Source organism: Eleutherodactylus coqui, chromosome 4 (assembly GCF_035609145.1).
Source record: "Eleutherodactylus coqui strain aEleCoq1 chromosome 4, aEleCoq1.hap1, whole genome shotgun sequence".
Lineage (NCBI taxonomy): Eukaryota > Metazoa > Chordata > Amphibia > Anura > Eleutherodactylidae > Eleutherodactylus > Eleutherodactylus coqui.
The window spans coordinates 225,145,021-225,157,651 of record NC_089840.1 but is presented as its reverse complement, the minus strand read 5'-3'; the positions used below and the strand labels follow the sequence as shown (position 1 = coordinate 225,157,651).

General features: G+C 42.9%; 1 protein-coding gene across 2 annotated transcripts in view; it reads left to right on the top strand.

The window, feature by feature from the left end:
• Positions 1–12,631, top strand: part of FAM13C (family with sequence similarity 13 member C) — a 284,231-nt gene that overhangs the window by 174,316 nt on the left and 97,284 nt on the right. For both annotated transcript variants that reach the window (XM_066600788.1, XM_066600787.1), the window contains one exon: positions 10,552–10,747. In XM_066600788.1, the coding sequence (XP_066456885.1) occupies positions 10,552–10,747 (196 nt within the window). The remainder of the gene's footprint in view (positions 1–10,551; positions 10,748–12,631) is intronic.

Here is a 12,631-nt window from a genome sequence, read left to right as displayed (position 1 = left end):
CTATAAGGGTAGGTTTATGTAACATATAGGGTAGGTTTCCACGCCGTGGAAGCGCTGCGGATCATCCACCAGTAAGTTGTAATTAATGACCTGTGTTTTTACAGGTCATGGTTTAGACTGGGACTATGTTACCAAATTAAATAACAATATGGCTGAGCAGCGCGGATGTCTAAACAGCCCAGACAATTTCTGCTATGTCTGCGGACAGTTCACAACAAGGACACAGTGGAGGGGAATAATATTCTTGGTAAAGTGTGCCTATTAAATGTATTTCGAAATAAAGCTTGGTGACCAAGATAAGAAGTGGCACGGCACATCATCTGTGTGTCATGTAACACTCATCTCACACAGGGGCTGAAAGGCAAGATTAGAAGGCCATTCACCATTTTGATGATATGGTGAGAACAAAGAAATCACCATACTGACTGTTACGTCTCCATGAGAAATACTAAAGGTTTCTCCAGTAGACAGAAAGATAACATTCTGTATCCAAATATACCTTCTGCAATTAAACCTGTGCCTCATGACACCAGATTACCTATTCCCGATCCAATGGGAGGGTTGCTATTGGCCACTGGCTGGGCAGCATCCCTGGGACTACTATGGTGGTCACTATTACTACTGGGGCAACTATAGATGACACTGTTACTACTGGGGCCATCATGGGGGTCACTTACTACTGGGGCCACTATGGGGGTCACTTACTACTGAGGCCCTTGTGGGGGTCACTATTACTGCTGAGGCCACTGTAGGGGTCACTATTACTGCTGAGGCCACTGTGGGGGTCACTATTACTACTGAGGCCACTGTGGAGGTCACTACTACTACTACTGGGGCCACTGTGGGGGTCACTATTACTGCTGAGGCCACTGTGGGGGTCACTATTACTACTGAGGTTATTGTGGGGTCACTATTAGTACTTGGGCTATTATGGAAGTTACTAATGGGGCTCATTACCATGGACGTAAGTGCATGTCAGTCATGCAAATGCAATATTTGCATGACCAAAAATCACTTGCGCTCGCGTTTTTCAAGTGCACAACAACATAGACATGCTCCTTGAAATGGTGTGCAAATAGGCAGGCTTCTTGCGTACTCCTTGCGTATTTGTGCCCGCCGATTCACATCAATGGCTTATTGCAGTGTGTAATACACCCCAACAAGGTCATGCTGCATATTTTTTCACGCGGCTACACAAATACACTTCTGTGAACAAACCCATTGAAATTAATGGGTTCTATTCACAGCGTATTCTGCACACAGGACATCTCAGTCATTGAAGACAGTTACAAAGGGAAGTACAGTCCGAATATGATGGGCGACTTTTGCTGGTTCTCACAGAGGGAAAGTAATCTTTCTTACAGGGGGAAGTCAAGATCCAAACATTATTTTGCACCAAAAACAGTCGAATAGTAATATTAAAACTGTTATCATCTTAAATAAAGGAAATGGTTCATTACTTGAAAGTGAGACCTGCTGCTAGAAGTCAATGGTACCAGCGGCAGCAGCAGGTTTTAATATTACAGAAACATCAATTACTTTTTAAACTATTAAAAAATTAGTTGCAGTGTAATCTGTGGATGGGAAACTAATGCGGTTCTGAGGGGGTCTCTATTGAAGAGGCCATTCAGTGTACTTCTTTCACTGACTTGCACAGTATTGGCTCTAGAGGACCAATGTGTGGGAGAAGTTTGACCCTTCAGAGCCACCATTATACTAGTAAAATACTGTAAATTCACTGGTGACTTTCCGCCTCTAGCCAAACTAGTTCTGCAGGCACAAAGACAGGTGGAGCAGCTGCTCTACAGTGGGAGGACGGTGCTTGAAGTAACCCACCTCTCTGCATCCTGGACCCCTGTGAGTAGCGGGATTCACTCAACTCAAACCTTAAGTTTAAACTTTATTTGGGGATTCAATTACTCTCCCTAAAGAGTAGCTGAACTGTCAGAAAACACTTGACATGTCAAAAGTTTTGATAGTGGAGATCCTGCTGCTGAGACCCTTGCTGATGGCTAGAATGAGGGGAGTGCAGCGCTCATCCGAGTACTGTGCATCCTCGGCTATGCTCATTCATCTTCGACTGCATCTGGCAGCTGACGACGGCCTCATAGAAGTGTATTGAAGCTTCTACACAATGCAAAAACGTATAAAATTCATTTTTTTTATTTTTTATCACTATGTTATTCTTAAGTCCAAATTTCCTAATATACAATTAATTTCTTAATATATATTTATTGTGTTTGGAAATCTTTTTTTTTCTGATACAGAGCTCCAAATCCCCCACATAGACATAGGGAGACACTTATTAAGACTAGCATTTTAAACGACGGACTTACTAGGATTCTCCCAGGTGCGGGATGCACTTTATAAATAAAGAGGCGCGTGCCCCTTCATATATGAGAGACATATCGGCAGCATCGTGCGCCCACACTGAAATGTACGCCAGGTCCGACCTAGCGTACATTTCTGGTATAATTCATTTCCGTTTCTGGCGTAATTTACACATAAATGTGTCGGTCCAGGGTGTCCGCACCCTCTCCCAAAAGCTCTGCCCATTTTTTTAAAAGGTGGCGAGGGCTGTGCAAGAATTCAAAAATCACACATTTTTCTATAAATCCACAAGTTTCTACAACTTTTTTTACCCCAGAAACCGACGTTAAAGCTTTTATGAATGTCCCCCATAGATTTAAAAGACAACATGCAGGTTGCCAGCAGTCGCCACTAGAGGGGGTTTACTGCATACTGTGCTATAATTGAGCTCCCTCTAGTGGTGGCTGCTAGCATGTTATTTCCTGCATATCTAATCGATATGTATGTAGAGGAATTAGAGCACTGTATCAGAACGTTGTGGGAAAACCCCTTTAAATTCCTTCACTAATGAATTTGTCAAGGTTTAATAAAATAGAAGACGTACTTTAAGCCCTCGTTGTATATCTAAGAGGAGAGATAAGCCATATGAGTTGGTGGTCTAATTTAGAGACATATTAGAATCTATAGATGTACAAGGAAAGGACTGGGAAGGTATTAAAGCGGTTGCCAAGCACTTTTACTATTGATGACCAGCTTGATTCCACTGTTTAAGATCCCTTCCTATCAGCTGATCGCTGGGCCTGCTGTCAGTGCAGACAGCTCTGGAAGCAGATGGCGCTGTCTGTGTTGCAGCAGCCTGGTTTAGTACTATAGGCACAGTTCCCAGTGAATTTATTGGAAGCTGTGCCTGCAGTACCAAGCTGTGCCACTGCAGTACGGACAGTGCTATCTGCTTGCAGAACTGTCTGCAATGATAGTGGGCTGAGCGGTGGACCCCTGTCGATCAACTACTGATGACCTACCCTGAGGATAATTCATAAGTAAAAAAAAAATTCTGGAGGAGCCCTTTAAGATTTTCTGTCTTTTTATCAACCCTTTGGCAAAATGCATGAATACATTCATAGATTATAGCCTAACATAAAGGGCAGTTTTTATTTTGAGGATGGATTTGCTAGACAGTAGCAGAAAATTTGTATTTCCTGGAACCCTGCACCAGTATAAAAAGGATGTAATCCCAATGAAAGATGTGAGGGAAAAGCATAATTCCTTGGTGTAAATTCATCAAATTTGACCCTACATTTAAAGGGGTTGTACCAAGATTGGAAGTTATCTCCTATCTATAGGTTGAGGGATAACTTACTTAACTGTGGGAGTCTCTCTGCTGAGGACCCTGCGGATCTTCAAAACAGGACATTCATGTCTTCTTCCCCTATAGTGATGTCAGCATGAAGGAAGAGCTGGCCAAGCATGTGCGGTCAACGCCCCATTTATTTCAATGGGGCTTATGTAAATACCCAAGCGGATACTGCTCAGGTATCTCTGCAGCACCATTGATAGTGAATGGAGCACTGGTGTACTTGTATGACCAGCACTCTGTTCTGTAAGGCTGCCTGCTGAATTCTCGCAGCGGGACCTGACCCGAGCTCCTGAAGGGACCAGCGTGGCACTCACCTCTCCCGCGGCTTCGGCTCTTTGATGTGCCAGCTGCCGGTTAGCCGGTGCATGCGCAGAGCGGAGCCAGCGCCCAGGGAATGACATTTCTGTCGGGGCTCTGCGAGACCCGCTCAGAAATAGAACATGCCGCGATTCTAACGCAATCCTATGGCAGCTTCCACGGGAGGAAATTCTGCAGTAAATCCCGCTGCGGAATTTCCGCCCGTGTGCAGGGGGCCTAACACCGCGTTGTGAGGAAGACAGGGGACATTGGGCCCCTGATCTCGAGATTGGCAGGGTTCTCAGCAATGAGACTACCACCAATCAACAAGTTATCCCCTATCCTATTGATAGGGGATAACTTTCAATCTTGGTATCCCCCTTAAGGGATTGTATAAGGTTCTAAAAAACTGTGGTCCGGTATTGCAGCTCAGCCCCGTTTGCTTGAATATCAGACGTATCTCATACAATTCCTTTAAGTAATGATATTTTACACGAGTCTCTGATTTATTGAGGCAAAAACAGGTTTCAATTAAATCTTTAACTGGCTTTATTAAATCGGCACATCATTTCATCTGGCTTTGATGTATTAATGGATCTCTTAGTCTGAGTTTTAATCACTTTAAAACTGCAGAATTTTATCTCTCAGGTACATCAGCCTTATGTTATATTGAAGGCATTTAGATTGCGACATATACAATGAGGCCATTACTTAATCTAGTGCACAGAAACTGGCAAAATGGGGATGGAAATGAATAAGTAGAAGTGTATTATACTAGTATACATGGTGAGATGTCTGCACTTAGCAGTAATGGAATGAGTCACTGCTATTGTAGTAGTATAGATGTCTGTATTCAGGTACCAATATATCCTTAAAGTGAATCTTTGCCTTTATCATTAAAGTCATTTTTAGGTGCAAATTCTGTGCCCATTAAAGGGAACCTGTCATCACAGAACAGCGCCATAAACTTAGTTTTGGTGCTGTTTGGGGTGGTGAGGGGGAATGTATTTTTTATACTCACCTGCTAATCACCTTCTACTAGGTGGTGCTTTGGTGGTACATTTCTATCCCTTATTTGCATACTTTTTTGCCAGGGAGCATTGCATGGCCAATTAAAGACTCCCTATACCAACTTGGCATTCTCCTCAAGGAGGGACATTATTCCCCCCAGACCCACATTAAAAACCTCTCACCCAGCCAGCCAATATCCTTCACTGATGGGGGCAAACACTCCAAAACATTCTGTCTTCAGATGACTGTCTTTTCCTTCTGGAGAAGATTCTAGTTTGGCTTATCCCCTTAGTCGTGCTGTCAAGGCCTGTTGAAAGGTGACTTTTAGGGAAGTCATCTTCCTATAGATAGTGCTTTGGAGATACTTTTCCATACCTTATTTGAATAAAGTTATGCCTGTGAAGGGGATTTGGAGCTCTGGCTGCTATAAAGGTCAAGAGGGGTGTAGTCTCTCCTTGAGGAGAGCACCCAAAAAGTGTGTGGAGACTCCTAGGGGTGAGTGGGTCGGGGAATGGCATTGTCTTTCCCCAAGGAGAGCACTCAGAAGGGGTGTAAGAATACACCTGAAAAGTGAGTGAGGAGACTTTTTAAGGCCATGCATGTTCCTCTGGGTAATTTATGCAAATGAGGAAGATGAAAAAATACCTCTCCAGCGCCACCTATTGGATGGCAGCATTCCTTCAAATCAATGTACGACTTGTTAACAAGTCTGTAAACAAATGATTAGGAATAGAAAACCAAGCCAGAACACCATACACAGGCAGCTGTTTCGGGGTGCTTCCCCCTCATTAGTGTGAAGTAGCTTTCTGGCTTGGCTGGTGAGAGGCCTGTGACGTGGGTCAAAAGGGGTGTCGTCTCTCCTTAAGGAAAGCACCTAAAAAGTGTGTGGAGATACCTACAGAGTGAGTGGGTCAGGGGATGGTATAGTCTCTCCCCAACGTGAGCACCTAGAAGGGATGTGAGGAGACACCTGAGAGGTAAATTAGGAGACTTATAAGGCCATGCACAATGCTATAAAGATACAGTACTGTGCAAAAGTTTTAGACAGGTGTGAGTAAAAAAAGTAGCAAAGTAAGAATACTTCTAAAAATAGAAGTGTTAATAGTTTTATTGGTCAATTAACAGCATGCAAAGTGAATGAACAAAAGAGTAATCTATATCAAATCAGTATTTAGTGTCACACCCTTTGCCTTTAAACATAGTGTTTGAGGCTGAAAAAGACATGTATCCATCCAGTTCAGCCTGTTACTCTCCAATGTTGATCCAGAGGAAGGCAAAAAAAAGAACAACGAGGTAGAAGCCAATATTCCCCATTTAAGGGAAAAATCTCCTTCCTGACTCCAATCGGTATTAGTGTATCTTGATGCCACCAGGAATTCCTGGTGGAGTCAAGATTGAAAGGAGGGTGATGCCCCCTAAACGTGATTGGCTGCACGGAGGAGAGCCCCCAGGTCCTGCAAGGGCACTACACAAAAAAATAGAGAATCCATATAAGCAGGCGCCGGAGCTGAAGCCGCGAAACCCCCGGGAACAAGTGCCTTGCCCGACAGTATCGGCTGTGGTGGCTGGGCAGAAGGCTCTGTCAGTGTAGAAGCGCTGGCAGGAACAAGTGGATTCCCTGGCGGCGGCCCCCTCGCCAGCAGAGAAGCCAAACTAAGCTCGGAGCGCCCGTCACGGGCCACTGATGCGGCCGCACAACGGAAATGACAGCCATCGCCCGGGACCAAGGCATAATGCCAAAGCGGCGGGGACAGAGGCGTCGGCCAGGACTGATAGGTGAGCGGGCGGCAGAGTATCAGGCTTGCTTTAACCCCTTGAGTGGCACGCCTGGAAATTTTCCGGGACGAGCTCCACTGCCCATAGTGATATAGTCCGGAAGATTTTTCAGGCTATGTATCACTATGGGAGCTGCAGAGCACAATGCCACAAGCTGTGGCGGTGTGCTCTGCCTGCACAGACCCACACAGAGTAGTTCAGGTCTTTAAAATAAGAAGCAGGGAGATACTGCTGATCTGCCGGCAATCTCCTGCTTTTAATTTTAAACTCCTGCACTAGTTTGTATACAGGTTGCCATAGAGACCATCGGCTTGTCAGAAGCAAGCCGATGGTCTCTGTGGTAGGGAGAGCTGGTGCTTGGCTGTCAGAGGACAGCCAGGCACCAGCTCTTACAGCAGAGATTGGAGAAAACCTCCAATCTCTGCTGTGTTAACCGTTTACATGCTGGTAAAGGGCTGTCACCATTGGACCCCCGGAATGTGATCAGGGGGTCCTGATGGGTCTCTGTGAAAGTCCCCTAAAGGGACAAAAAAAAAAAGTAAAAAAAGTATTAAAAAAATAAAAAACAAAAACACTTTTACTTTGTAAAAAATTAAAAATAACTTACCATTCAAGGATCTGAGGCTGCTGGACCATCAATTCTATATTGTAATTCACAGAGGCAGAGGGATATAGAAGAAAGGCTTTTTCAAAATATTCACTGGGTATATCCCTTAAAATATAACTTTTATTAACAAATAAATATAAAATAATTGGGCCTCACAAAAAACAGACAAACTAGAACTGACAAACACAGAGCAAGAATTTGAACCCTGGAGAGAAGCCAGAGGAAATATATATAATTGACACCCCTTATTAAAGTGCAGGGGTAGCCTGCAAGGTGAGACACTGTTATGCACTCTTATTTAGTCACCATTGGGGATGGATGCCACCCAACACAGATTAGAGGACTATATCAGGATGCGTCCTTTGCAAAAAGATGCAAAAAGGGTGATCGTTCCGTCAAGGTAAGTGGTTTACAGAACACCTCCAATGGCGACGTGCATTCGGGTTTCTATTGTGTCTCATCAAAAAAGACCAAAATTCATTAGGGGTGAAAAATGACAAAAGGCGATCAGGCCTATGTCTGCATAATACGCAAACCTCTTAGGTAAGAGAAAAGGTCTGGTTCTGACCAGGTAACTGCCCTATCTAGATAATAGCACCGGGCTAAAGATTTTGAAGCAGTAGGACACCAGTAGACGTTTATGATAGATTTTTGTCCATGATGGAGAAAAGGAACTGTATATAGCTTAGTTGTGAGTGGATAAACCACAAACAAGGCCTCTGCTGATGCCCCCCGAGAAAGAATACGCAAGTGGCTGATGGATAATCGACCACAAGTTACCAGTCAAAGAAGAGTCAAATTCTGCTAGAAACACCCAGCGGACCACCATTCAAATAATGATGCGTGCTCATGCAGAATATAGTTTCAGTAACCATTCAGGACAAGTTTCAGAGAAACCTTCTGAAAGAATTATTATTATAAAAATGGTTCATACTGGTTCGTTCATACTGGCCTTGTTCTAGTTTGTCTGTTTTTTGTGAGGCCCAATTATTTTATATTTATTTGTTAATAAAAGTTATATTTTAAGGGATATACCCAGTGAATATCAATTCTATATTGGCAGCAAATTGTCACCTAGTTGTAAAGAAGCAGAAGAAATGGGTAACTTGTCTTCTCCACACATTGATCAGGATGTGCTGACATCAACGTTCTGAGATGAATGTGATTAATGTGGGTATTGAGTAAAAGACAACTATTTCATATTGTTGAAAAATGAGCTTTCTCTTCATGAGTAGCTAGCGGTCTTCTAAGAATAAGGTTATGACAAACGTCCTTCTTACTAGATTAACATATCCATAATAAGGTTAAGCAAGTTAATGGTTCTATGCCTTGGAACTCTTAGCCACTTGTAACCCATGGGGTTGTGCAGGGCACCAGCCACCAGCTTGTAGAGGGGCAGCAGGAGGATATAAACTGGGGGCAATCACCTCCTTAGCATCCGGGCAGATGATCTCCTTCCTCTGTTTGGCATCAGTCTATGCTGCTACATGAATCATCATCCTCCTGGCCTTTTCTCCTCCCCTTTTGATATTTCAATGCACCATTGTCAGTCCATCAACACCCTGCCAACACAATCACTTAGTTCTGCTGCTGTATGTATGTACTTAGATTGCTTCTGGTGCTGTATTTATGTTATGAGCTTGGTTCTGGTGCTGTATTTATGTTAGGAGCTTGGTGTCTGTGCTGTATTAGTGCACTGAGTTTGGTTCTGGTGCTGTATTTATGTTATGAGCTTAGTGTCTGTGTTGTATTAGTGCACTGAGTTTGCTTCTGGTGCTATATTTATGTTATGAGCTTGGTGTCTGTGCTGTATTGGTGCACTGAGTTTGGTTCTGGTGCTGTATTTATGTTATGAGCTTGGTGTCTGTGTTGTATTAGTGCACTGAGTTTGGTTCTGGTGCTGTATTTATGTTATGAGCTTGGTGTCTGTGTTGTATTAGTGCACTGAGTTTGGTTCTGGTGCTGTATTTATGTTATGAGCTTGGTGTCTGTGTTGTATTAGTGCACTGAGTTTGGTTCTGGTGCTGTATTTACGATATAAGCTTGGTTCTGGTACAATATTTATTCACTGAGCTGGTCTGGTGTGGGTATGCTGCTATCCTGCTGCTTTTTGCACAAGCAGAATATAAGTAGAATGCCTATCAGCGCAATAATGTTTTTTGCTTAGGATGCAAGGGCACAAAAAAACTCTGCACAAGGTGCGATCTAACCTAGGGCCAGCACTGTTTGTAATACTGACCCGTGTCATATGAGTCGTGACTGTCAGGCATATTGTCTGCTGCGGTTCTCACTTAATAACAGCAGTGTTTCCTTTTTATATATGAAGTTTAAAATCATTCTTTATAAAACATATTAAAGGGAGTCTGTCAGCTTGATCATGTTGTCCAAACTGCTGACAGCGTGTTGTACAGCACTTTTATGTGGGAAAACTTGAATGACTTGTATTTTATTAATTTGACCCCTTAACGACCAACCATAGGTCTTTTGACAGCGCCCATTAAGGGGCTTTAATCTGCAGCACTGTCAAAAGAGGAAAGCGGGTGTTCAGGTGTCGGATGACAGCTAAGCACTTGCTCTAACAGCAGGAACCAAAGAAATTTTTGATTCCTGCTATTTAACCCTTTACATGCCACAGTCAGTGCGACCACGGCATGTAAAAGGCTAACAGAGGGAGGGGGCTCCCTCTGTCACCCCTTCAGACCCTTGCAATGTGATCACAGGGTCCCAATGGGTTGCCATGGCACCTGGAGGCTTGAATATAGCCTCTGGGTCTGCCAGCTATTGTGGGTCATAAAGCTCAGCCTCTGTGGCTAAGCTTTATAGCCATCCTAATACACTGCTGTACTGAAGTATAGTAGCGTATTAGGTGAATGATAAAATATGATGGTATTGACATAATCATACCGGCCTGCAGAATTAATTTTAACCTATTATTTATACTGCACGGTGAGCGCTTTTAAAAATAACAAACATGCTGGAATTACAGATTTTTGGTCCTACACAAAAACATGTCTACTTTCTTCTAGCACCAGTCTATAGGTTGTGTCTGGCATTGCATCTCAGTCCCGCTCCAAGACCAGATATTCTGGAATAGCTGGAATAGCTGTTTATGATTACTTGTTAATGAAATGGTTAACATTGCCATCCATTGGGTGGAGGTTCTCATCATTATTGTATCTTTTATAATTAACAGAGATGACAATAAAGAAAACTACCCTCACAGAGCAACAGAATTGGAAGAAAATGCCACATGTTCCCGGGACCTTCAGTACCACATGGACAAGAAGATGTTTGATGGCTCCAGCAGACATGGAATTGGGATTTTGCAATCAAAGCAGCCGAGATCAGGTGGCAGATCAGATAACGGAAAGATACACGAAGGAAACCAAGTAAGAGACGGATCATTAGAAGCACATTATATGTACTATATATAGACAAGTGCCTGCACCGCGTATGTTGTGGTTTGTGTCTCACTGTAAATGAAAAAAGCTCAAAAATTGCTATCAACTTTTATTTTTCTAGTGCACTTATGGTCACTTTTCCATTCAAATTCAGTTTTTATGCATAAGGCCCAAGGTGTTTTTCTTGGTAGGTTTCACACAACGGTGGAGCTAATAATGTTTCATGGCTCCTTGTCAGGAGGGTATATATCCAAGGGATGATTGCAAGCTGTCGTCTCTAATTTTGAAAGCCTAAATTGTATCCTAAGAGGACATCGATACGATAAATGCCACTTGGCATTTGGTGGGCTGTTAAAGATTTTGCATCTGGTTCCAAGTCACAACTCTGTTGACTCTTTCTTGCTACATGGTAAGAAACCAACCGTTGAATCCATGTTTTTCCTGATGGACAAGAGAATACTTTTCTGTATACAGTAGTTAAGATACTGAAGAAAGTGATGAGAATTGTTGGGGTGAGTGCATGGGGAATCAGATACACCGAAATATGTAAAACATGACAGGCTGAGGGAATTAAAGGAGGCCTTTTTTGGCCCTAATGACATTAGATATTATCTGTGGCATACTTTCTGCTAACACTTTATACACTTCAGCTGGTATTTCCCTCCATTCATCCTGCAAATGCCAGGCAAGTTCTCTCAAAGAAAATGGATGAAGGTGTTTATATTTCCTAAGCCGACTTTCCAGTTTGTCCCAAAGATGTTCAGTAGAGCTCACGTTTGGGCTCTGTGCAGGCCATTCCAATCGTGGAACATCTATATCCTCAAACCAATGCAAAACTGCGTTGGATTTGTACTTGTTGGAAGTATTGCTGACAGTTCGCAGAGTATTGCCACATTGTCAGAAGCACATTATTGCCTAGAATATCAAGGTACACCTCTGTGTTCATGGTTCTTGCCACTACAATTAACAGACCGAAACCATCCCACATAAAACTTCCCCAGACCATAACAAAACCTCTGCCATACTTAATTGTTAGCACAGAACACCCAGGCAAAAGGCGTTCCCGGCATCCTCCACACCCAGGTACGTCCGTCTGATTTGAAGATAGAGTCGCATGATTCGTCACTCCATAGAATGTTCTTCCATGGCTCAACTGTCCAATGATGACAGTCCTTGCACATTTGTAGACAGGACGATGCATCTTCTTTCAGAGAACTCGACAGTAGTTTGCAGGATGAATGCAGGGAAATATCAGCTGAAGTGTTTGAGATGTTAGTAGAAAGTAAATCATGAAGAGTATCCAAAGGAGTCCCACTAAGTATTAACATATGTAAATAAATATACTTTTGATTCTCAGCTGTCCAAATTACTTTTTGTAGGATAGTGGATGTTTGTTGTGCACAAATGTCATAGCAGAAATGTGCAGAAGGTAAACTGTGTCCATCATAGAAGAAAGGTGCCGATGTTAGTCTTACATAAGAAGAAAAGGGGAGAAAAAAAGAGGCGAGGAACAGGAGAACATATAGCGAATCTGTGACAGATCCCAATCCTTCCTATGCTATAAGATTTACTATATCAAGCTTCTGCAGCCTTAAGTGTTGAAAAGCAAGTGACAATTCCTCAAGACCACCCGGTGTGAATCCAGCCTTATGGTGCTAAAAGTCTTGGCTTATAAGACGATGAGTCTTGAATTCCCTTCCTTCTGATAAAACAACTACTCACTATATATAGTGGTGTGACTAAGAGGCTTTTTACTGCTGTCCATCTCTGAATATTCATGCTCTGCAGATACAATTCCCACAAAGTAGTACTTTATTTTGGAACATCCTGATAATCCTGTGATTATGGAAGAACCCAGAAAGGCGAGTAGCC